The sequence below is a fragment of the Euleptes europaea genome, chromosome 6, assembly GCF_029931775.1.
Source record: "Euleptes europaea isolate rEulEur1 chromosome 6, rEulEur1.hap1, whole genome shotgun sequence".
Classification (NCBI taxonomy): Eukaryota; Metazoa; Chordata; class Lepidosauria; order Squamata; family Sphaerodactylidae; genus Euleptes; species Euleptes europaea.
Genome location: NC_079317.1, coordinates 82,847,632 through 82,874,368, shown reverse-complemented (window position 1 = coordinate 82,874,368; position 26,737 = coordinate 82,847,632). Strand labels below are relative to the sequence as shown.

The 26,737-nt window shown below is 42.2% G+C and overlaps 1 protein-coding gene across 1 annotated transcript in view; it reads right to left on the bottom strand.

Moving 5' to 3' along the window:
* The window catches only part of GALNT18 (polypeptide N-acetylgalactosaminyltransferase 18), a 362,192-nt gene that overhangs the window by 150,862 nt on the left and 184,593 nt on the right, over positions 1-26,737 (bottom strand). Inside the window, exons 2-3 of the mRNA XM_056851671.1 lie at positions 23,163-23,355; positions 8,071-8,237 (exon numbers count right to left, since the gene is read on the bottom strand). Of these exons, the coding sequence (XP_056707649.1) occupies positions 8,071-8,237; positions 23,163-23,355 (360 nt within the window). The remainder of the gene's footprint in view (positions 1-8,070; positions 8,238-23,162; positions 23,356-26,737) is intronic.

Here is a 26,737-nt window from a genome sequence, read left to right as displayed (position 1 = left end):
CTCCCCCCAGCAAACTGGGCTCAGGACAGCTTCCAACATATACAAACATTCAGCCACAAGGAATCTAACATTTCCTCCACAACAGTAAAATCGATTTTGGGCAAATTTTAAAGCATTTCAGTTAAAATTCCTACGTTTCTTTACTGACACCCCTAATGTTGTGTTAAATGTGGGTTTTGGGGGGATGGTAATGGAAGGCCAGCTTATGTATAGACCTTCACTGTCCTTAACCTTAGGCCTGACGGAACATCTCTGTCTTACAGGTCCTGTGGAACCTAGCTATATCCCGCAGGGCCCAAGTCTCATTAGATAGAGAGTTCCACCAGGCTGGGACCAGAGCCGAAAAATCCTTGGTCTTGGTTGAGAACAGCTAGATAACTCTGGGGCCAGGGACTATCAGAGGAGAAAGATAAAGACTATAATATATCAAAAACCTATAACTTACATAAGTCAAAGGGTTCTGCATAGAGGTATTATCCATAAAATGAGCCAAGGTTAACACATTTTACAAAGTTTTATCTGAACAGACTATTATACACCTTGAGTCACCACTATGGGATTTGTGCCCTTTAAGCTAAATCAATGAACAGTTTAAGCATATGTAATTTGGGCTTAAACGGCACTGTCTCCATTGTTAGTAGCCTTGCAACACAACAGGTATCTCTACAAGGGCAAAGCAGATGGGAGACCCTGTGGGAGTTTTGAACTTTTTAAGCATAAAAGTAGATATGGATTATTTGCATTTGAGATGCTGGACGTGTTAGGATTTAACCATATTCCTTTGGGCTATGTTCCCAGGCAATCATCACCCCTGTATACTATTTGCCCTCTGGGGTAAATAAACAAGCACCGTCTCAGCTCCTGTATGAATTTCTACATGGGCAACCAGCAGCTTGGAGGGGAGGGATTTGCACTGGGAAAATGGCATGAACAGTTTAATATACTTTCAAGTGTTATGTCCCAACCCAAACTGCATGCTCATGGGACCTTTGAACCTTAAAAATCCTTAGGAGATCTGGTCACAGGCCTTCTGTTGACAGATCAAGTTTGGCCAAGTTTGTTCATGAGTGTAAATTAGTACTACTAACACAGCTATTAAGAACTTTTTTTTTAGATTTCAGAGGTTATTTTTGGTGCCACAAGAGTTACAAATGTTGATATAGTCCAGGGAGGATAAAAGGTGTACATGAAATCTATCTGAATTCAAGTTATAGAAGATGTTGACACAGCACCAGAGTCATGTGCTAGAAGTTAACAGAGACATACCATGCAAAAATTGTTGTGTCCCCAGAAACCAGTCCCCCCAGGCAAACTAGGCAATACATTTAGCCATGTCTCAGGTTTCCCCAACTTGATTCTCATCATAGATGGCAGATGCTGGGAACTAAGTTGCCAAGAACCGCAGGGGCCTGATTTGGATCAAGACCAGGGTATAAGGGAAGAGTGACTTCAGCCTTCCCCCGTACCATTTTCCCAACCCAAAATGGCCCCTGGGGATATTATTTGCTCCACTGGGGGGAGCTGCACGTGCACCAACCCAACCTTTGGCTAAATCCTGATCAAATTTGTACCTAGTTTGGTCCAATGACAAGCATGCTCCATTGCAAAATATCACTATTTGCGAAGCGAAGGCTAAGATCATGCCATCAGAGCATGAATTTCTTAGCCTGTCTGACAGATGCACTTTCCTTATTTCACATTCACGACCAGCCTGTGAGCCAATCACTGATATCTTAATGTTGCAAACAGCAATTCAAGCAGCTGTCAAACATCAAGTTTGCAGCTGCCTGTTGATGGGAAGCTGACTCACAACTGATTGGGGAACAGCTGAAAGTTCTGTTCTTATCCACCTATAAGTGAACTGGGAAAGGGAGCTGTTCCCTCCAACTAGAAGCAATGCTTTTGATCTCTGAATTGCAAAGGCAAAAGGAGAAAATGGTTTCTTTCTTTTTCTCGGCAGCCTAAACTGACACCTTAGGATGGGGAGAAGTAAAATCAGCTGGCCTTCTGATACCCCCTCCCCCCAAACTTTTCTGCACATCAGCAAGTCTAGGAAACAAATGTTTCCAGAATTGGAACTCAGAAGAACCGGAGTTCTGCTGGTCAGCCAGAACTTGGCTCCTCATCCCCTTCCCCCAAAAATGTTTTGCTGGTACTAGGGTTGCCAACCTCCAGGTACTAGCTGGAGATCTCCTGCTAGTACAACTGATCTCCAGCCAATAGAGATCAGTTCACCAGGAGAAAATGGCCGCTTTACCAATTGGACTCTATGGCATTGAAGTACCTCCCCAAACCCTTCCCTCCTTAGGCTCCACCCCAAAAACCTCAAGCCGGTGGCGAAGAGGGACCTGGCAACCCTAGCTGGTACAGAGGAAAATTTCCCCATCAGGAGAATGCAGGCTGACTCCAAGCTGATCTCTCATCAGCTGGCAGTTGGCTTCTGCAAGTAGCCTGTTCCTGTAAATACACACCAATAGGTTACAAACAGTCCACCATTTAATTGCCTGCCTGATCACCCCAGGTGAACAGGAAGTGAGCTGAACTGGCCAGTGTCTGGGCCACACTACATGCCATTATGGCACTGTAGAGCCCTTTCCTTTAAAGGGGCAACAAGATACTTTCAGGAGCCGATGACAAGTGTGATCCAAAGCCATCCCCCTCTCCTGGAAACTGTAATGAGAGGCAGGTTGTAGACTGCAATGTGCATCGCTTGCGTGGTAGCTGCTTTCACAGAGAATAAAGTATTTCAGATCAGTACCACACCTCAGACAGAAAGAAGCCAAATTGAGGTAGAGCATCCTAAAAAGATTAAACAAACAAATCTGGGATGCACAAAAGATTTAGATTGTTTATGAAATGACATAAATAAGGATCAGCATTTCATGTATTAGTTCCCAGGGCTACAGCAATAAAATGCACTGTGATACTGAAGCATCATTCAGAATTAAAGATCTGTAGGCAATGATGTTTATAACTCACAGTACCAATATTTTTGCAGGATTAAGTTTTTATTTCCTAGTTTTATAGATTTTATGTTTGAAACAAATAATTCATATAGTCTTCACAGAACAGAGGCATTGCTTCCAAATTTCTTTTGACAATCTTTACTGCACATGGGCATATCTAATTCAGGTAAGGGTCCTTTGGTGGGGAAAAAACCTGCAACAGGAGACAGACAATACGTTTATAAAAATACAGAGAGGATCACTGATACATACAGTGCTATAGAAGTGCTTAGCAAAATATTTAAATAATATGTATTAAAATGCATTTTATTCTTAGAATTAGAAGTATCTCCAGTAGGATGAATGGCCTGAGGTTACATACTCTGTCATTTCTAGCAAACACGTTGCATTTTGGAAATCTACAGTCACCAACAGAAAATCAAGATAATTCTTTTTGGATTGCAAACTTCACACATGGATTCAGAAACATGTAGTTTGGATTAAGAAGCAGTAGTTAGATCCAGCCTTCTGCAAATAGCACAATTTGGAGGATAATGGATTTCTCTTGCCTTCCCTCAGCAATAGTCTGTGCAACCCCCCCCCCAATATGCTGAGACTCAGGAGACCCTCCAGAAAACTATGCCATTCAGCTTGAGGCTGCGTCAAGTTCAAGAGTTCACAAGACTGGAAGATACCACAAGGGCCATCTAGTCCAACCCCTCGCAATGCAGGATCCCACAATCAAAGCACTCCCGACAGATGGCAATCCAACCTCTGCTTAAAGACCTCCAAAGATGGGGACTCCACTACCCTCCGAGGCAGCACATTTCACCGTTGGACAGCCCTCACCGTCATTCACCCCCTTCATTCTTGTGCCAGTGCAGCACACAAAAATAATTTCAGCATATTTTCCATGTTAGATGCAGCCCCTGTGCCATATAGCATATTGTTCTGTAGAGTCCCTCAACCCTTACCTGTCACTTTGGGAGAGGGTTCCAGAGGGAGGGAGGGGGAAGAAGAAGAAGAGTTTGTTTCTATCCCCTGCTTTTCTCTACCTTTAAGGAGTCTCAAGCCACCTTACAATCACCTTCCCTTCCTCTCCCCACAACAGACACCTTGTCAGGTAAGTGGGGCTGAGAGAACTCTAAGAGAACAGTGACTGGTCCAAGGTCACCCAGCAGGCTTCATGTAGAGGAGTGGGGAATCAAACCTGGTTCTCCAGATTAGAGTCCTCCACTCTTAGCCACTATACCACGCTGGCTCTCAAGGGGAAGGCAAAGATGGGAAAAGTCTGTTCCTGTGCATTCACTACATTAGCAGAATCCTGGATCCAACCCAGTGTTCCCAAGTGTGTTTTTCTAGCAGTCTGAGCAGCTATCAATTGGCCAAGTCTCCTGCGTTTGTTAAGGTACTAGCGGTAATAGATACCTCACTGGGCCCAGCACAGCACTCTGCAACCTGCTTAATTCACAGTTTCTTCTCATGGTCTGCCTGACAATTTGTTACACAATTACAGGTAATTTTCAATCACTCCAGTGTTCTGCAAAGCCTGCAGCCGAGGATAAACTGATGAAAACAACACATTAATCCTGCATGTTTTTCCCCCCCATGGAGACCTGTGAAGACGATTTAAGAAAAGGTCTGCCAAGCTTAGATAAAATAAAACAGTGCTCAAGGAATTTAGATCTGAACTCACTTGAAGTCCCCATATTCTCTCTGTGTTCCTGGATATGTACTTACATTCCTATCTAAGTGACTCTGCTAGAATTTCATTCCCCTCCCTTGATATACAGAATAGCTGAAGTAAGCAGGGAGCTTATATGTTTTTAATTGTACTACATTTTCCCCACTACAGAAATCCAATGGTTAGGGTTGCCAGGTACCTCTTCACCACCAGCAGGAGGTTTTTTGAGGCAGAGCCTGAGGAGGGTGGGGTTTGGGGAGGGGAGGGACTTCAATGCCATAGAGTCCAATTGCCAAAGTGGCCGTTTTCTCCTGGTGAACTCTATCGGCTGGAGATCAGTTGTAATAGCAGGAGATCTCCAGCTAGTACCTGGAGGTTGGCAACCCTACCAATGAATGGGATGGATTCCGAACTGGATCTTTTGCAAAAATCAGCAATAGGCATTATGTAATAGTGATGAAGAAGGAAATTGTGAAAAACAAGGTACAGCAACTCCTTAAATCAAAAAGTTTTTGAATCCCCTCTGAATAATATGTGCTCTAACTGACCTTCTAGCAGAACCAAATATTTTGGAGAGTTCAAGATCACTTGAAAATGGAATATGTGATGAAAGCTTCAAAGCTGCCTTGAAGTCCTCCAAGGGTTCAGAATATGCTGGGCATAAATGGTTTAACAAATACATATAGCACTGATAAACATCCCCACTTATATGAATCATGTAGTTTAGTCAACAAATACAATGCACATGTGAAAATTTTGAAACAGAAACCATTATATTCACAAAATATAAGTACATTCCTTTTTATAATGTTGCAGTATTCCTTTTAATTGGCTATATTATAGATCTCTGGTGGAGACTAGAAAGTCCTTGGGCAGAGACTGTCACTTTTATCTTCTATAGACCACCTAACACACTACTGATGGTAAACAAAATGCTTGCAGCCAAAAATAGTTACTTGTACAAGACGACACCAAGACTCTCCTTGTAATAGTCATAGGGCTTCTTAAACTGGCAATTTCCTGCATTGCAATCCTGGCTGAGAAATCAGTTAAATGAAAAACTGATTAATCAAACCAATGGTTATCATACATCCCTATGCCATTTCTAGGGAAGCAAACTGGTTTATTTTAACTTTTAATATTTTGTATTTACTATATTTATGTATTGCGATTCAGTTGCAATAATTCCCGGGGCTGATTACAATGAAAACAAATTAAAACAATTCACAACTGGAACAATTCAATCTAAAAAAATAAATCCAAATACCAAAAGACAACAGTCCGAAGACAACAGCACCAAGACCAGGACAACCAATATATCGATATAATACATCCATATAAGCCTTAAATCTACAAGATAAACTAAGGTAGTAATTAATACCTTACATCAAAAATGTAGGGGAAAGCATACAGATCAATATATCTAATTCTCAATGTGGCTCCTTCTGTGGATTCTTAAATCCAGCAACTGGGGCCACAGACAGACCAGACAGATCTTTCTACAAACCTGAAAAAAGCCTCACGTTTGCAGAAAAATCTGAAATATACAAAAAAAATACATGGGTGGATTTAACCACCAAAACGATAAAAGGCTCACCTGTAGCTTTAAGAAATGGATGCTCTCAAGGGCCCTTGTCAGGGTTGTTTTGGCTTTGGTTTGACCTTTCAGCGAGAATAGGAGAGGGTATGCTGCTCCCAGTAGGAGAAAAAGAGGAAATAGTGTGGGGAAGGGGGATGCAGAGGAAAATGAAGTGACCTGCAAATGGTTGCAGGTTCACCACTTGTCCTAACAGAATATTCACACACACACGCAGAATATCTTGCTTAAGTCAAGTCAAGTCAAGTTTTATTTCGATACAATTTCAGCTCTAGGTAAAAATCAAAGTTAGGTTAAAATAATAAAATAAAATAATAAAAGTTGATGATTCTATGCTTAAGTCAATATCCCAAAGAGCTGCAAACAACTGAGATCCGATCTGGAAGGAAAGAAAGATACCGCACCTACTGAAAGTACAAGGGGTTCAAAAGATCTAGGATTGTCTAAAAGGACCCACTCTTTCTTGAGAATATACTAGTATCAACAATTGGTGGCACCGAGAGCAGTGTTCCTTTGGCAGATCTTAATGTCAAGGTGCTCACTGAGACACTTGAAACTCAAACCGTTTAGGTCTATCGTGTTCAAAGCAGCACATTGAATTCAGCGCTGAAATAATATTGCAGCCATTGAACATTTCAAAACAGGAGTATATGTTCACAATGGCTTACACCCATCAGCAGCTGAATACTGAACCAGATGGAGTTTCTACAACCATCGTCAAGGGAAAATCTACATAGAATGCATTGCCGCAATCTGAACTATTTTTTGTAATTTTATTAGTGCGATTTGGTTCTTGGTCCAGCTAAAATGTGTGTTTTTTAGGATCACAGAATGTTAAACACAGGGAATCATATGATGTCTTCATCTATAAAATATAGCATACTCAGAATGAAACAATTGAGAGAAAGTTCCAAGAAGCCACCCTGAAACTTCCTTTTCTGGACAAGTCGCAGCAACCTTTCTCACTAGTGAGCAGTACAAACTAGATTACTTCCCTTCAGATTGCAAAAGCAGACTGAGAAGGAAGAGCAATTGAGATTGGGACCATGACACAGGGTCATATCACCATTTTCCAAATGGAAATTATACCCCAAAGGAGAAATTGCTCTTCTGGGGAAAACACAGCCTATATCTTGACAGACAGACAGGACAACTACAACTTTTTAAAGCACAAATTCATAACAGAGTGCATGAGATTCACCAGAGATTTGTTCACATTTTGAAGCACAACACAGTGTGTAGAGGTAAAAAGCTCAGATGTAGTATTAACTATTTAGACTTTTAGGCTGTCCTCAGGGTGGACAAATAAAACTCTCAAAACATTCACAGAAAATTACAATTAAGGTATAAACTCCAGTTAACACTTTTTGCCCAATACCAACTTAACCCTGCACAGCCATGGACAGAAATGGGGTGGGGGGGGGGGAAGGGGGTACCATGTAGTGAAAAGAAAGAGCTTAAGAGGTTCTATAAATGATACTTTATGGCATAAGTGTAAAGAAACGCCTGTGGCCTGATGGATGTGCCTATTTTGATCCCTGAAGCACTAGTAAAATGGAGACCAAAGACATCTTGGATGGCAATGTATTTACTATACTTGTAAAATATAGCCATGCTCTCATTTGGTCAGTCCCAACGAGTGAGTGAATGCCATTACTAAGGAAGAGCTATTAAGACACTGTTATATATCTGCTATTAAAATATTGATATCCCACATTTCGTACTTCCTAAATGGTTCAAAGCAATATGTTCTAATCAGGATCTAGTGTACAAATTGGTAATCAATGGCCAAGTTAGTAAAGCTTGAAGACTAAAGAACACACTACTGAAAACATTCTACTCACCATTATTACTGTTGTCATCCACTAAAATAATCTCTTTGAGCAAGTGAGCGGGAGTTCTGTCAATTGCAGAATGAATGGATCGTAGAATCACCGAGAGAGCTTCGTTGACAAATATGAAAACAATGCTAACCTCAGGAAGACTGCTGGGAAATGTAAGGTTTTTGCACCTAAAAAAAATAATAATAATAAGGAAATACAGTTAATTTCACATGAGACTTGAGCTAACCAGTGGTCTATACCCCACTTGCCTTATTTCTCAGAGCAATAAATACAATTCTTGGCTGCGACCTTTGTGTTTTAACAACATAATTCACACTGAGCTTGGGGTGATAAATCATTTTCCAAGTTTGACCTAAAGGTGCATGTCATACAACATTCACTAGAATATATTGTGAGATAGTGACTTGCCAAAGACCACCTGGTACTTGTCACGGAATGAAACGGGAAAAAGTGAAGTGAACAAGTGATTTTTATACGACACTGAGCAAGCCATTCCCACTCAAGTCTGTTCTGCCTGCCAAGGAATTTGAAATATTAATTTCATACATTTCTCTACAATCCACAGTGTACAGGGATGCAGATGTAATTAATTTTTTTAATCACAGTATATCTCACTCAAAATATTACAATTATGGCTAGAAGCTTTAATCAGTTTAAGCTTTAGTTGATTGATTGGTGAGGGTTGAGAGCTAAAGGCACATTTGTTTATTTTTTTGAGCTATTGGATTCTAGGGTGAGTATAATAAGAAATTAAAATGAAAGGATTAAAAATGGCTTTTCTAAGAAGTAGTGAGAAGTTTTTATTTATTAAATTACAAATTTCCTTCGGCGGGTTGCCATTACACGACTGAGCCACCCACTCACTCTCTTCTTTGCCAGACATGCTCCAATTAAATTAGACTTCTTGTCTAAGGGAACAGACTAAAATAGAACCTGTAGGTTATAAACCAGGGGTGGGGGTCAGGCCCGGGGGCCGTTTAAGGCCCGCAAACTCATTTGGTCTGGCCCTTTGTGGGTCCTGGCATATCTCTAGCTCAGAAGGATCTAAGACTGGCGATCCGCCCCCTCCCACAGACAAGAATAGCCTCTATTCAAGGCAGATGTGAGTTTGTTTTGCTGAGAAAAGGAACCTTTCTCCCCCTTGCAGAAGAGTCCTTAGCTATGGAGCCGTTAGGACCGCCCAAGAAACTGTGTTAACTCTTTCCTACCAGGGCCATGGAGAAACATATTCCCTCTGTACTAGAAGAGGGCTGGGGGTGGAAGTGGCAACAATGGGGGGGGGTCAAAGGGGGCTGGGCCAGAATGTGCCACCAGTTGGATGCCTGCCTGCTTGCCCGCACCAGGGGAGTCATCTGGGGCAACTGCCTGCTTGGGGCTTGGTCGGCTAATTTTTAAGTTGATAATTTTGTATGGTCTGCAAATGATGTTATAAATATCCAAATGGCCCTTGGCGGAAAAAAGGTTCCCCACCCCTGTTATAAACCTTTAAAACAACGGACCACTCCTTGCTATAGCAACTTCAGTCATTAGTTCACCTCTCCATCAAAACAACAGTGTCCCAATGGTTAAGCTATGATAAGATTCCTATGCAAAGCTGAATTAACATTGTCATGATCCCTAGGAAAGTATATGTGGTACGTGTGGTACCAATATTCTGTTTCCAGAATGTCTGATAGCAGAGGAAAAGGTGTGCCATAATTATCTCCGTAGATAAATCTGCATAGCATGGACCCAGAGAAGGAGCCTTTTTAAAATTCACAATGAAAGGAGTTTTGTAAGCAGCATGCTGCTTACGCACAGTAATGAGAAATTATGCTATCTTATTAATATTTACTGTTTGTACTCTGTTTTCAAATGTATTTCCATAGCAAATAAATTTAATTACGGTATGTCTGCTCTTCTTAAAAAAGCTAGTTCCCCACAAAAATCTTCAAACAGTCCAAGGTGTAAACTTGCAATCAGGTATTCCTTATCCAATTCAACTGTGCCACATCGCCCCCCTCCCCGGGAGAGACCTCTTTAAAACACAGGAATGGGAGATCCATTTGTGTGTTTCTATGGGTCTGAGACAGAAGATGTTTTCAGTACTGGTCAAAGAAGCTGCTCACTTCCATTCTTGTTCTCATGCTTAACTATATCTCACCTGAAATTGCAATGCATCATGATTCACTGTGTTAGAAAATACCTGAGTGGAAGATGAGCTGATAATAGGCCCCAGATTTACCCACCTGGGGTAGGGATTTACCCACCCCCAGCTGCAATTTCTTGACCCTGAGAAAAGCAAAGTTGCCAGTTTCCCAGTGAAGGAGTTCCCTGTCCCCATCTCTTCTTTCCTGCTGCACTGCTTGGAATAGAAAAGTCCCAGCACAGTGACAACTTCTCATCTCAAGGAACCTCTGCAGATGGAAGCTGAGCTTCCAGAGTGGGAACTGGCATCATAACAAACTAGATCTGTACATGAATGACCCTGAGCTAGTCACTCTCTCTCAGCCTAACTGACCTCATGGGGTTGTGGAGGAGAGTAGAATGCACTCCATGGGGAAAAAGCAGAATACCAAAAATACAGAATAAATAAATAAGGTTGCAATCCTTTGCTTAGAATTGTCCAGCAAGTCTCCCTATGCAAACATCCATAAGGTCAGTCTACGTATCCACAGAATGGGAAGCCAAAAATTAAGCTCTGACGACCATCAAAAAATGCCAAATTCTTACTGATAACGATTCCGTAGAGTACAGAAACCAAATATAGCTCTGTGTTTCATAACGCTGCAGCAGAAGTCCTCTGTTACAGTGGGTAAATTGCTCCTTGATAACAGAAATTTTCTGGATGATTGTCATCATTGGGTATGTGATTTTTTTTCATATCCAGTGCTTTTAAGCTGAGATCTGAAGAAAGTATCATCATTGTGTTATAACCGGAATTTACAACAGAACTCCTTGGGATGAAAGAGTCTCTTTTAGTAAGGAACAGCATACTGTACTGAAGTGAGAGTGCAAGGCTACGCAGAATTTTTTCTCTTCTAAGTCCAGTAAAGTCAATGGGACTGAGAAAAGTTTCACTCTGCTTAGAACTGTACTGTAACTGCTACTCAGTCAAACTCATGAGATGAACTACTGCTGTGCATGCCATTTCTTACTGATATGTAGCATAGTACATGCATAGCTGTTATGTATACTCACAAATATGATTCTGTGTTATAATAAGCTGATGCCACTAGCCCAGCAAAGGACCCAACCCAACACTGACTCAATTCACAGGGACGGAGAGAGGGCACAAGCATGCTGGCCCCATCCCCATGATTGTCTGCAGAGTGAGACTGCATGGTGGAAGTGGCTGTGTTTAACCCCTTAATCATGACTTTCAGAACATTGCTGATCACGGGAAGGGCGTGTACATGCAGCTGCTTCTCTGGGTGGTCGTACTCTGCAGATGCCCAGGCAATCGTGTGGAGGCAGAGGGCAGGGCCAGCATGCCCTTCTTCCCTGTGTAGTGACTCAAAGTGTATGAGTTGGGAGGGGTCATCTGTTCAGGGCTGCCAACCTCCAGGTACTAGATGGAGATATCCTGCTGTTACAACTGACCTCCAGCTGGCAACTGGACTCTTTGCTGACATCTGCGCATTCCTGAAGGGAGGGTGAGTTGGCTTAGGAACTGACGCGAGCCTGTGGCGGTGAAAGTGCTCGGTTATCCCGCCATGCCACACGGTGGAGCTCGGGCACCAGTGGGGCTTCTGCCGACGTTCTCCCGGGGAGGTGTTCCTGGGATGTTCGAGGAAGCAGAATTGCCTTTAGACAGATTCCAAACCCCTTTCACTGCGGGAATGCCTCCTGGGATGCTGGTAGTCCTGCACCACCTTTTTAGGTGGTGCAGCGACTTCCTTTTTAGGTGGTGCAGGCACACTTTCCCCGATGGGGGGAAAAAGTCTTTTTTCCCAGGCTTTCTTTCCCATCCACGGTGCCCAGGAAGCCTCTGAGCAGGCTTCTCAGCTGCGCCATCCTGGTCACCGCAGTTTGCACCCCCTCCTCAGGAATGGCTCTTAGGCTTTGAAGTCCCTCCCCTCCCCTAATCCCGCCCTCCTCAGGCTCCGCCCCCAAAATCGCCAGGTATCTCCCAACCCAGAGCTGGCAACCCTACATTTTTACCAGGCTACTGTCTTACACACAACTCAGGAACATGCCCACATACCTTATGGTGTGCATAAACAAACAAAAGGTCCAACCACATGATCTAATAAAAAATTAGAAAGCTACTCATGTGCTGCTTCTTAAAGTTGGAGTAAGCAGGCACACATAATTGGCTACTGATGCTTCTTAGAGTATAGACATGATTGATTTTTTTCTTCCTTAATAAAATGGCTCTCATACAAAATATTATGCCACAAACCTTAACTTTTTAAACTATAAAACCATTAATATTTTTCTTAAAGGGAAAGAATGAGAATTTTCTTTTTCTTGAAGAAATGGCAGGATCAAATAAACAGCATTTACAACCTCAATAACTCAGTCTTATCGATTTGTATGGTGAAAAACTTCTTGAAGGCTCTCATGAACACAATTGTTAAGCTTTATGTGGATCAGTGGTGAGACAGACTGCTTTGCATGCAGTTAAGTCCCAGAGTCGTAGGGTTGCCAACCGCCAGGTACTAGCTGGAGAGCTCCTGCTATTACAACTGATCTCCAGCCAACAGAGATTAGTTCCTCTGGAGAAAATGGCTGCTTTGCCAACTGGACTCTATGGCGTTGAAGTCCCTCCCCTCCCCAAACCCCACCCTCCATGGTTCCACCCCCAAAACCTCCCGCCGGTGGAGAAGCGAGACCTGACAACCCTACAGAGCCGGCTCCTAACATCTCCAGGGGTTAGCCCACCAGGAAAGGTTTATCTCCATACTGAGCCGGGAAGACCAACAGTCTGTCTCAGTATAAAACAGTTTCATGGGTTCCTTGGGTAAGCACCTGGCATAATTTTAAGGTTTGCGCGTGCGGGTTATAAAGCAGAGTAAGCACTGTGGTGATTCTTCACCTAAGAAGAGCATTTCTAGTTTAAAATACTGTTTGGGGTGTCCAGTGTGCATGGCTAATGTGTGTATTGTAGAGGAAACAGGATGTCACAAAATATGAAAGCTGGGCAAGGCCCACAGGCCAGCAATGCGCATGCACAGCACCTGCAGCTATGAGCATGAAGTCCGCTCCATAAACAAGTAATCACAGTAATCAGCAGCTGGCTGGGAGAAATATCTAAAGTCCTCCCTGAACAGCTGACGGGGGAAATTATTTGATTTTTTTTTTTCAACAGGGCAGCTATGGAACGGGAAGGGATGATATTTGCATCCATTATCTACATGCACAATTCCTCACGTAGTTAGGAATAAGGACCCAGAAGCCTACTTCTGTGCACATAGTTACCAAAGCGGGATCGGGGTAAGTGGCAATTAAAAAATAAGTACTTTATTCATGTTTCTGCCCACAGAGAGGCCCTCCTGACTGTCCCGCCAATCAAAGACACCCATATGGTGGGAAGATAAGAGAGGACTTGTTCGGTGGCAGCCCCACTGTTATGGAACAAGTTCCTCAGAGAGGTGAGCCTGGCCCCCTCACTGTTGATCTTCAGGAGGCATCTTCAGGAGGTGATAGGGTTGCCAACCTCCAGGTACTAGTATTAGTACTAGTTGGAGATCTTCTGCTATTACAACTGATCTCCAGCCGATAGAGATCAGTTCGCCTGGAGAAAATGGCAGCTTTGGCAATTGGACTCTATGGCATTGAAGCCCCTCCCCAAACACCACCCTCCTCAGTCTCCGCCCCAAAAACCTCCCACTGGTGGGAGTGAGCTGTGGCTCACAAAATCTCATGCCCTGCCAGAAATTGTGTTATTCTTTAAGGTGCTACTGGACTCTTGCTCTTTTATACTGCTAGTGACTGACACAGCTACCCATCGTGATTATCTTCAGGAGGCAGCTGAAGACAGTTTTATTGAGGCCTGTGTTTGACTTGATTTAATTTTTATGTATTGGCAGTCCTAAGTGGAGTTTTTTTAAATTGTGATCTTTTATGTGCTTTCATAATTGTTGCTTTATTCATATTGCTTTTATTGTGTTTTTTTTAAAATAATTGTTTAATTTATATTATATTTAACAATTGTTTTCTTTATATTGTATTTATGTTTCTCAAGTTGCCTTGAGAAAGGGAGAAAGGTGGCTAATAAATGTTTTAAATGAATAAATTTTACTTCATTAATTTAGTCTATCTTTCTCACTTAAACGAAGCGTGGATTACAGAATTTTAAAAAATGCAATCATGCAGCATAAGACATCCAGTGAATAGTGCAACTGGACTACCATTACAGAATTATTAGACAATTCAAACCGCAACTGCTTAGGCAAGGTATAGTGCAGTATAGTAGAAATGCAGTAAAACCAAGATGATATTGAGAATGATCACTGCAGCAGATGCACCAAGATGAGAATAATCACTGCAGTCCTGTTGCAAGGTATCCTGCTGAACTACTCCATTCTACAACAAGTCTATAAAAATGCCCTCCTGAACATTCTGTTGTGCTCAGGCAGGCCATCCTACAAGGTTGGAGCCACCATCGAGAATGAGTGTGAATGGGCAGTTATCAATCTCACCCGCTTCCAGAGTGTCAAAAGCTCAAGTGGAGATAGGGTTGCCAACTACAAGTTGGAAAATACCTGGAGATTTTGGGGGTGGAGCCTGAGGAGGGCAGGGTTTGGTGAAGGGAGGGACTTCAATGGAGTATAATGTCTTAAGAGTCTACCTTTCAAAGCAGCCATTTTCTCCAGGGGAACTGATCTATGTCACCTGGAGATCTGTTGTAATAGCGGGAGATCTCCAGCCGCCACCTGGAGGTTGGTAACCCTAAGTTTAGAAGAGCAGTGCTGCCTTTACAAATACGTTTTCTAATATGATCTATGCTTTCAATCATGTATAGGGTTGCCAAGTCCCTCTCTGCCACCAGCGGGAGGTTTTTGGGGCGGAGCCTGAGGAGGGCAGGGTTTGGGGAGGAGAGGGACTTCAATGCCATACTTGAGAGCAGAAACAAAGGAACACATGTTGAAAATATCTTAAGGATGTACTTGTGATATCCAGAGCAACAGATAGCATTCAGAATGTAGGAAAGAGAAGATTGTCTAGTAGATTACCTCTTCTTAAGTAACATTTCACAAATAAAAGGAGCAGCAACATTCTACCAAACAAAGTTAATGCTCACAATTACAACACAAAAAAGAATATAAAGCTATAAATAAATAAATACAAATATCTTGTGTACTGCATAGATATTATTTGCTTGCATATTATTTTGAGAATAAATCAGAATGGGTACTGTAGCCTGTCAGTATAGTTGCTGTTTCAGTACCATCTATTCATAGTTTTGAAATCAGTTTAAAACTAGAATGCGAGCTGAGTTAAACCCATTACTTTGCATTTGGGCTTCTTCTGTTTTGTGAATTCATCTACAAACTAGATCTTATAATTGTATGTTGGTTTAGTACAATAATATTTTTATCAGTAAATTTTATATTCAGAATATTTTGTATCAAAATAGTACTTTTTTAATGCCAACTTAACACATACTCGGACAACTGTAGAAAGCACTGGCAATAAAGGGCAGCTATAGTTTAACAGAAAAATTGCCAACATGCTTCATAACTCTTTTTCAGTGAGGCCTGTACTCTCTGGCCTTCCCTGGGCTGGCCTAATAAAGAATTGGGCTGTCCCAGGCCTCACTCAATGCCCTCTCTTCAAAGGTGGACCCCTGGTGAAGGGAATTTGGATCAATGGCCTCGCTGGCTGGGCCCTTTCTTCTCCTGCCCTTCCCTTCCCTGAGGTTTCAATAGGGTTGCAGGTTCCGAGTTGGGAAATACCTGGAGATTCTTGGGGTGGAGCCTGAGGAGGGCAGGGTGAGGGGAGGAACTTCAATGCCACAGAGTCCAATTGCCAAAGCCACCATTTTTCTCCAGCTGGAGATCAGTTGTAATACCAGGAGATCTTCAGCTAGTACCTGGAGGTTGGCAACCCTAGGTTTCAAGAGGCTGTTCAGCCTGCCTGCACTGGCACCAGGAGGTCACAGCTGCTGCCATCTTCCTCTTTAGGCTTGTTCCCAAGTGCAGCCTGTTGTCTGAGCCTGCTAGAATTGCCAATCTCCAGGTTTGACCTGGGGATCTCCCAGAATTACAACTGATCTCCAGATTACATTGATCAATTCCCCTGGAGAAAATGGCTGCTTTGGAGGGTAGATTCTATGGCATCATACCATGCTTAGATTGGAGTAACTATATAGGATTGTATTGCCAATAATTTATTAAAAAGGATATAAACTCTGGTATGTTGTGTGTGCCTGTGTGTGTGCATGCGTGTGAATGTGCGGACGCACATGTGAAAGAAAAGCCTTCAAGATGGACTCCCTCCTGAGATGTTGTGCTTGGAAGGACACACAATAACACAACTCTGAAACAGTTACATAACCTTTAGACTTGGTCAAGTGCCCCTTGGTTCCATTCTAAAGCATCACAAAAAACCAGTTTCATGCCTGATTTCCTGCTCTTCTGATAGTTATATTTACAGCTCTTGGATACTGCACGTGCTCAGTTTGCACCAAATTGTTCATGTACAATGTGACTATACACTAGTCTCGGGATAAGCTGTGACGTTCATCGGTGGCTTAGATGCAACCAGAATCAAATATCAAGGCAGGTATAAGCATGAATCAAACAAACAATTCAAATTCCACTCAAGTGTTACCACCTAACTGGATTTTCATTGGCCTGACCAATTGTTAATAGGCAAAAAAAAAAAAGGGGGGGGGGAGATTAAAAAGTAGAAGCCAAGAATTATTTTATAATTTAACTGAATTTTAAATTGCTTAAATGTTTTAATGTTTTTTTTATGTTCACCTCCTTGTGAACACTAATTGGGTGTAAAGGTGGCATTACAATGTTTTAAATAAATATATAAACCCCTTGAGAAAAATATTGAGCCCCCCAAAAAAGAAATTTACTTAACTCAGAAGCATGTACAAGAGATGTTCCATAAATGTGGGTCCATTTTATGTTTAACAATCCCTTGTAAAAAAATACCATACCCAGACCAGTACCATATATCTTCCCATTTCCCTAACAAGCTTATGAGTATCATCTTATGCTATTTACATATACTTCTATGACATCTATAACACTACCAGTGGTGGATCTGCACTACCTCAAATAGGATGGTCCTAAATCAAATTGTGCTTAATTTACAAGATCAATTAAGATTATTCAGATCACAGAGGTCAGTACCTTTTCTTGGCCCGGGGGGTGGGGTGTACAGATTTTGGATTTTCTGGGCAAGGGGGAGTGGAACCCAGATACTCTTAGAGGTTATTCTACCCAAGCACATGCCTCTACCATGCCCAAGAATAGCCAAGAACTATTTTAATTTGCCTTGCCTTCACTTTTTGTGTGTAATTGTTACGTGTTGCTTCCAATGAAAAGATATAAATCAGTGGCAGCCAAATTTCTGTGGCAGTAAAAGTTACTTCCTTTCTGTTAACCGGTCCCATTTATTCCACACATATTCCCTGGGGCATGTGCCCTATACCTCTTTTCCTCTTTTCCATTTCCCTCACCCATTCCCTGAAGTCTCCATTAGCCAAGAATGTTATCTCTGTCTCACAGACATACTGCAGGGAACTGGATCACAGAACAAAAGTTAGCATCCAGCAGAAGTGAGAGAATAATTGTGCATCTGGCCCAATGTAAATTCTGAGTTTCCCATAATAAACTAACTCTTCGCTACATATTCTTCAGGACAAACATTAGATGGTCGGCAGTTTTCTGCACAATGCACTCCTTGTGGGGAGCTGCAAAGCTCAAAGCACTGTGCAGAGTAGAAATGACATCCCATTTCATAAATGGAAATGGGCTGACACTTTTCTTCAAGATAATGTCATGCTTACCAAAGCTAGTGCTTAGTCAGTGGCATACTTTATTCACCAAATACTGTACAGCGCAGGATAACCGATGGGCATAGTAGAGCTAGGACAGTAAACAGTTCATCAGTGACATCCTGGAACTTAAAAATAATAATAATAAAAAAACTAAGAAAGCTGAGGAAGAAAAAGCTCTGACTTTGCCGCCGTTGTCTTTTGTTCATGCACCAGGTACAAAGTAAGAGCCAATTCACATGATCCTGCGGAGATGTTTAATTGCACATACAGTTAATATGCATGGAGATGAGAGGCACTGTACCCAGTGGCCCACCCCAATTTCGGTGGACTCAGCAGAATGTATTGAGGTGTTTGTGTGAAGGCATTACCCTAAAATGAGGAGCCAGGCTCCTTGACTGTGCATGCAGAGCTTAATAGGGCTCCACACAGCATTCCGCTGAATGCCTAAAGAGTAGGGTCCCACGGCCGGTGGGCTCTGCCCAGCTCCCCTCTATGCCAATTATGTATGCATGATTTGTACAGATGTAATGTGGTTAAGTTGGAGCTTGTTCAACTTTCTGCTGGGTTTTTACAGGCGTACTACCCCTGTGAAAGGCCTGGGCCCGCATTCTCCCGGTATTTAACCCTTTCGTAGCAAGGTATCATCTTTCTTACAAACTTTTCACCACTTTGTAGGGAAGGTAAAGTGCCATGAGGCCTATGAAATCTGTGGTCAAGCACAACTCTGAGCAAAACATGCACATCTGGAAAACTCTCTGGGTCCTTCACAGAGAACTGCTGATAATCTGATGTGAGCCTCATCCGGTAATGAAAACCATGCTCACAGCATCTTTTCTGTCACAGCATCTTTTCCACGCTTGGTTAGTGATCCATCAAGGGATCCATCTACAGAAACTGACTTCTATGCCTTGACTGCCCTTGGTAGATTAGGGTCCATAAACTGTTGTTTATTGCTCAGCAGTGCCACTAATGTAACTCAAGTCTACATTTTTCATGAAAGCTACAGCCAAAATCCCTACTAGCTGGGATTCCTTTATTCTCAATAGTGATACGTTTTTCTCAGCTGAAATACAGTTCTCTCTCTCTCTCTCTCTCTCTCTCTCTCTAAATTTTTTATACATAGAGCTATAAAAAATTAAAATAAAATCCTTGGGGAACTGCATTTCATAAGAAAAATAAGAACAGACAGGCCTACATTCAGTCTTGTTAATTCTCGAAGTTTCTTTCCTAACAAAATTAATTTACAATTAAGCAAAGGAAACTGATTATTCATAATTATGTTCTTAAATGGATTAAAACTGGAAGGAAAATTCCATTAAGGACTGTTGCAAATATCTTATCTTGTCTGCTTCCACTCTAAACACACACCAGTAGCTAGTTCTATTCTGCTTTGAGTTTGGGCACACAAAGCATGGTTGAATAAAATTCCATTCATTTCCATACAACAGTAGCATTTGCGGGATAGAATCCTTCGGCTGCCTTTACGATCAAACTTTCACATTGCAGATGAATAATGAATTTTCTTTTTATATATTAGATAATTTTAGGTGAAATTTTATATATTAGATAATTCTGTGTGAAACACAGAAGAAGAAGATAACGATGACTAGATTCTGGGTAAATTTCAAGATGCTAATGTTAATATTAAGGCGCTAAATGGTCTTTAATTAATACTAAAGACTTAAATGGTCCCTTGAGGGAGTATATTTCCCCTTCTGAACTGAAATAAAGAGAAGAAGCTATTTTGGGGGGTGTCATTACTGTCTGAAGCTAAACTGATTATAAATAGAAACAGACCTTTTTAGATGATGACCTCTGGGTATGCAAAATTTTCTCCTGAAGGAAATATGCCAGATCCGCTATACTGGCTTATTAAAAAGTCTCGGAGGTCTTTCTTTTTGGCCAGATTTGGACTCCAGTTTGCTGAATATTACAATCTGTTTTACGATCTTGTGTATTTTATTTTAAATTCCAATTTTTGTGGAAGTTACGATACATTTTTGCAGTGCAATCCGAAACAAAGTTACACCTTCCTAAGTCCACTGAAGTCAAAGGGATAAGAGGGGTACAACTCAGAACATAAGAAGAGCCCAGCTGGATCAGACCAGGAGTCTGTCTAGTCCAGCATCTTGACTCGCACAGTGGTCAACCAGTTATTCTGGAGGCCCAATAATAGGTCATAGAGGCCAAGGCGTTCTCTTGATGTTGCCTCCTGGCACTGGGATTTAGAAAGTGACTGCCTCTGAATATGGAGGGACCCTTTAGTCACCGTGGCCAGTAACCACTGTCCCCCACAATACCTTTTAAAGCTGTCAATGCCTTTGGCCACATTGTGTCCAGAAGTCTGCTTAGGACTTCACTTTTAAAGAATAAATATTGGATGCATGATAACAATAAGTCCTGTGAGGAGAGACTTAGGGAGTTGGGTTTGTTTAGTTTGGAGAAGAGAAGGTTGAGGGGAGACATGATAGCCATGTTTAACTATTTGAAGGGATGTCATGTTGATGAGGGAACTAGCTTGTTCTCTGTTGCTCCAGAGACTAAGACACAGAGTAATGGATTTAAAATAAGAGAAAAGCGATTCCACCTAAACATTAGGAAGAACTTTCTGACGGTGAGGGCAGTTTGATGGTGGAATGCCCTGCCTTGGGGGGGGGGGAGTGGAGTCCCAGTCTTTGGAGGTCTTTAAGCAGAGGCTGGATGGCCATCTGTCAGGAGTGCTTTGATTGTGGGATCCTGCATGGCGGGGGGAGGGTTGGGGTCACTGGGCATGTGGGGGGGGGGAGGTAGTTGTGAATTTCCTGCATTGTGCAGGGGGTTGGACTAGATGACCCTGGTGGTGCCTTCCAACTCTATGATTCTATGATTCTAAATCTGTTTAGCAGTGATCCAATCTTTGACAATGGGATTTTATTAGAACACACTTCTCCCTTCAGTTTCCAAAACAAGAGTGTCGCTTCAAAAGAAAACTATGGTGCTGCTGTATTTGTTTTACCTAAATAAATAAATAAATACGCACACCAACAAAGACTACGTGTTTATATAAGCTTGGGAACCACTCGAGAAATATTTGAAACATTAAGTTGAGAAACAGAGAGAAACTGAGGGCATAATAAAAAATAAGCTTTATAAAGTACTGATCTCCTCAGATCTCAGAAGCTAAGTAGGGTTGGCTCTGGCGAGTATTTGGATGGGAGACCTCCAAGGAATACCAGTGTCATGACGTGGAGGCAGGCAATGGCAAACCACTTCTGAATGTCTCTTGTCTTGAAAACTTTACGGGGTCACCGTAAGTCAGCTGTGACTTGACGGCAAAATAAAATAAAAAATACATTACTGAGATAAGTGATTACAACCTGTTATTCTATGCACATGTGGCGAACATATGATGTACCTCGCCAAAGGAAGGCCTCTTCAATATTGGTGTAGGCTGACTTCTTCATGTGGTGGTACATCAGAAAACCCTTTGCTGCAATGTGGTTAAAAAATGGGATGTGCTGTTCCTTAAGCGAGGTGCCAATATCTATACTTAGTGACCTGGAGACCTCCAATATGATAGTTTTGAGGTTTGGGTGCACAGTGTATGAACTACAAGAGTAGGACCATGTCCCTTGGTTTCCACTTTGATTTGCCAGTGTGAGGACACTGCGGTGCACTACTGACACTACACCTATGCTGTTCAGTTCAAAGCCTTAGGCAGCAATCTTAAATTCTGGTACCTAACATTACTTGTTAAAACATGGAAACTTTGCTCCTGAGCTTTTGATTCAGAAGCTAGGAGCTGCACTGACCACAGGGGTACGGAGGTCCATAAATAGGTGATGCTCAGCAGCATGAAGTATGTATCCTCACCAAATTCCATCAGCTGATCTGGAATTAACTGAGGTCAAATGAACATGACTAACCAATTGCAGAATTGTGTGCCAAGGCTCCCACTTTGGACCCAAGCCAGTGTGGTGTAGTTGTTAAGAGTGGCGGACTCTAATCTGGAGAACCGGATTTGATTCCCCACTCCTCCACATGAAGCCAGCTGGGTCACCTTGGGCCAGTCACGGTTCTCTTAGAACTCTCTCAGCCCCACCTACCACACAAGGTGCCTGTTGTGGGGAGAGGATGTGATTGTAAGCTGCTTTGAGGCTCCTTAAGGTAGAGGGAAATGGGGTATTAAACCCTACTCTTCTTCTTTTCAAGACCTGGGTTTTCTAGATTGCTGGACTTGATGGGCCTTGGTCTGATCCAGCATGGCTTTTCTTCTGATCCAGAAAGGATGGGACAATTTCCACTATATTCTGCTGCAGATACCCCCCCTCCATCCCAATATTCCTCTGGATTCAGCCCCTGGTACAAAATTTTAACATGTCTTCTCTCTGCATCCTGCATTATGTACATAAAATTGTACGAGATTACAGAAAATGTCTCTATTAATTCTGAAATGACATAAAGAGACCATATCATGAGAATGGATTTTCAACTTGGAGTGTCCCATAAACTGCATCTCTCTCCCCCACCCCCCAATGATTAGGTCCTTTTCTTACCAGTTGTTCATCCCATTCTACAACCGGAATACAGCAGTACTACAGGAAAGTACTGCCCCACTTTGTCTTGGTTAGTATAAGGGAGGGTGAATAGTATCGTCTGACCAAGATGCCTTAGGAGTTTCCACTTGTCTGAGTGCCACTGGCTCCATACAATATTCATCCTAGCTGTTCTTTTCGTGGAAAAGACAGCATTCAGTCTCATTACAGACTTCAAAGCAACAAGCACATCCCTGTACTGCATAAAGACTAGCAGCTGTTGCTAGGATTTACAGCTGCATTTACTCTCACCTGGAGTGCCCTGAAAACAACATTATACACAGCACTGGTTTCATTATACTTCTCATTGCATCCATTCCTGTTTGAACATTATTGAATCCATAATCTGAAGTACAATCTAGCCACACTTAAGCATTTTTCAGTCCCATTTTTTTCAAGGAGGGATGCTGAAGCACATGCTTAATTCCCACACTAAAATCAAAGGGTCTTGAAAGTGCTTTATTTATGCATATAACGCATTTATTACATTAAATGCATCTTTGAAATATTGGTCTACTTTTTAAAAATCTCCCCATGACAGCATCTTAAGTCCAATGAAAAGTACTACTTACCCATTAGGCCTAAAGTCTGGCAATGCTCTATCCAAAGGAAGGCGATCACTCAGGTAAGCATTGTAGCCGTAATACTGGAACTGCTTCAGAGCAATCCGTCTGTTTTCAGGGCTTAAATCCTGGCCCCAGTGAGCAAAGAGAGATGAATCCGTGAAAGCTTCTGCAGGGTTTTCTTCTGATTTCAGCGGTGCTTCTGTTTCAAAAAATGTACAATTAGATTTTTTAAAATCAATTTTAAGACAAATTTAGAAGTTATCATTGAACGCCACTTGTGCTTCTCACAAAATCAACGGACAGAACTGCTCAGGTTAGTTGTATAAAGGCACAAGGTCTCTGACAAACAGCTGTCAGCCATCCAATGGGCCAAAAACATTCACCCCAGAAACAAGTTTAACAACAAAAGTAACAAAACGAAACCAAAATAAAATAAAACTAAAAGAAATGTTAAGGAGCTCCATGGCGCAGAGTGGTAAGCTGCAGTACTGCAGTCCAAGCTCTGCTCACGATCTGAGTTCAATCCCAACAGAAGTTGGTTTCAGGTAGCTGGCTCAGCCTTCCATCCTTCCGAGGTCAGTAAAATGAGTACCCAGCTTGCTGGGGGTAAAGGGAAGATGACTGGGGAAGGCATTGGCAAACCACCCCGTAAACAAAGTCTGCCTAGTAAACGTCGGGATGTGACGTCACCCCATGGGTCAAGAATGACCCGGTGCTTGCACAGGGACCTTTACCTTAAAAGAAATGTACACATTCTTAACACCCCTGTAGTTTAAAGAGAATTTGGATCAAAACATAAAGAACCTTTTTCCATACCAACCCCTGTGTACTTTGAGCCTGAATGACTCAGACTGAAAAGAGAAACAAGAACAAGAATCTTCACACACCTCCGTCGTACCCCACCCCTTCAGCAAACTTCCACAAATGGTTGATGAATGTAGAAAACAAAGAGGTTTTTTAAATGCAAAGGCTGCTAGACAGTACGTCAGGTCATGTCTAATCAATGAGATGTTATTCAGATGCAACACTTCGCTGCGACTTGACATTTCACAAGTCAAGTCCTTCCGCATAATTTATTACCAGAACCTCTAAGACCTTGAATCATATTTGACATAGTGTAATGTAGTTCGAGATCATGCAGGCAGCCCTCTCTGGGTATAAAAAGGGCAATTATAGAGAGAGGAAATATGTTAATACTGGTGATACAATCTGTTTCACCATAGCAGGTCTCAAAAGAATTTCTCTTAAGACTGAACTTTCCACATATCAGCTATGCTGATATTCTAAAACCATTCATGGCGTGTTTTTGTAGAGTGGGTGTTCAGACATGCCTCCATGTCATACTGAAACCTCCTTGGTCCCCCGGTGGACAACTTTTCCAGGTGACCAGCAGCTAGCAAGTGACCATGTTGATCCTTCTAGAACTATCTATTTCAATACTATCAAAGTGATTATCTTCCAGACTACTTGGTGAGCTTAAGAGAAATGTCACTCCTATCTGAGAAGTTTTCGCTCTTCTCAAAGGTAGGGCTTAGGGACTGTTGTTTTTTACTCAGTGGAATCATCCTGCAGGTTATGACAAGATTCAGTCATACGCCACTCTCTTATAGGTTTTATGTTATGTTGCAAGCAACCATGAGAGCTCTTCGGGATCATGCAGCAGACTTTAAATTCTAAAACAAAACCAACTCTTTTTGGAGGAAAAGACAACATACCAGATGGAGCTTAAGGGTTATTACCAGCACCCACAATCTCAATTTTAGAGGTGTTTTTTTGGGCTGGCCCAAATGAGTTCCATGTTCACCACAACAGATACGGCATAGAAAAAGAAAGAATCCCAGAGATTCAGCGCCAATTAGGGTTGCCAACCTCCAAGTACTAGCTGGAGATCTCCTGCTATTACATCTGATCTCCGCCCGATAGGGACTCGTTCAACTGGAGAAAATGGCCACGTTGGCAATTGGACTCTATGGCACTGAAGTCCCTCCCCTCCCCAAACCACGCCCTCCTCAGGCTCTGCCCCAAAAACCTCCCGCCAGTGGGAAAGAGGGACCTAGCAACCTTAGTGCCAATAGTCATCATGGTACTAATCCTTGGGTGGATATTAGGAAATTAGCTCCTTCTGCCAATGGAAGTGAACACTTCATCTTCCTTTGCTGATAGTGGGTCCTGATCGCCTGCACCTATATGAGTATTGGCCTTGACTGGTTTGTAAGGCCAGGACACTGAGTCACATGGTCAGGCTTGTAAGTTCACCCGCTCACTTGCTACCACACTAACAGAACGATCATTTAACCAGAGACTTTCCTCCTACAAAACACAAAGCCGCTGAGGTGTAATGTGACTTGTCATACTTGGCTGTAGTTTATGATTTCCTTCCTGGAAAATACAGAACTAGCAGCTAGCTGCATAATAGCAACACATTCCTCAATAGAGAGGCATTTGCAAACGATAGGTCTTTATTAATGCAATTCCACACAATGTCCTTCTAAATGATTTTTTTCAGGAATCTTTTCATTATCTCGCCTGTCTCCCGAGATGCATAGTGCCACAAGCAACTCCTACACTCTCGCCCATAGGCACAAAAGGCAGCTTCAGCCAGCAAGATAAAAATATACATGAGGCAGTCAGCTTATGTAATGACACTCTCTCCCATCTGGGATCATAACTCCTGACTTAAGTCAAGAAGCTGGTCCTTTTATCTTTATTTTTAACAGAAATTGAGAAAATTAAGCTGTTGGTTGCTTCCAAAATGCACTCCCCCTCAACTGACAGGAGACTAATGAAGAACGGGTTGCTTGTGCTAGATTTCTGTCTCCCTAAACATGTAGCACTTCTTATCCGTCAAGGCACTTTGGTACAGCGTCACTCCAGAGATCAACATTGACATTTCAGGGATGCAAGTCATGTCAAGCCCACATTCAAATGAGGGGAAAAATATGCTCCCAACAAGGCAGTTAACAAACAGGTCAGGGTAAGAAAAATAATGTTTAAACGAGTATATGCAAATGACTTAGGAGAACTTGCTACTTTGAAAAGGGCAGTGCGCCACGTTTTATCCCAACATACAATGAAAAGCAATACAGCATTCCAGGCAACATGCATGGATATCAAAACCAATTATTTTATGACTTCATCTTCCTGGTTCCTTTATTCTTTTACTCCTCCCTCCCCGCCCCCAGTAATTTCCCCTATAAAAATAGGCTTTCCTTGCCCTTGCAACTGAAGAAGTGAGCTCTGACTCACAAGATCTCATGCTGGAAAAACGCTGTCAGTCTTTAAAAGTGCCACTGGACTTTTATTCTTTTGCAGCCTCACATATTTTAAAATTAATATGCTTTAACTGGGTTTGGTACAGTTTGGGATCACATTAGCTTGGATCCTATGTAAGATTTCCACTTGGAGAAGGAGGAACAATTCTTGCCAACATCTTCCTCCTGCTGCTGTGTCCCCTGCTTTACTCCCCCTCTCACAGTTCTTGGGGTCCACCAAAACCCCGAGGCAGGATTTCATCAGACATGGCAGGCTTCCGCAGGAGGAAGAAACAAGCAAAAATAATCTCCCCTTCTGCTCATAGAAGT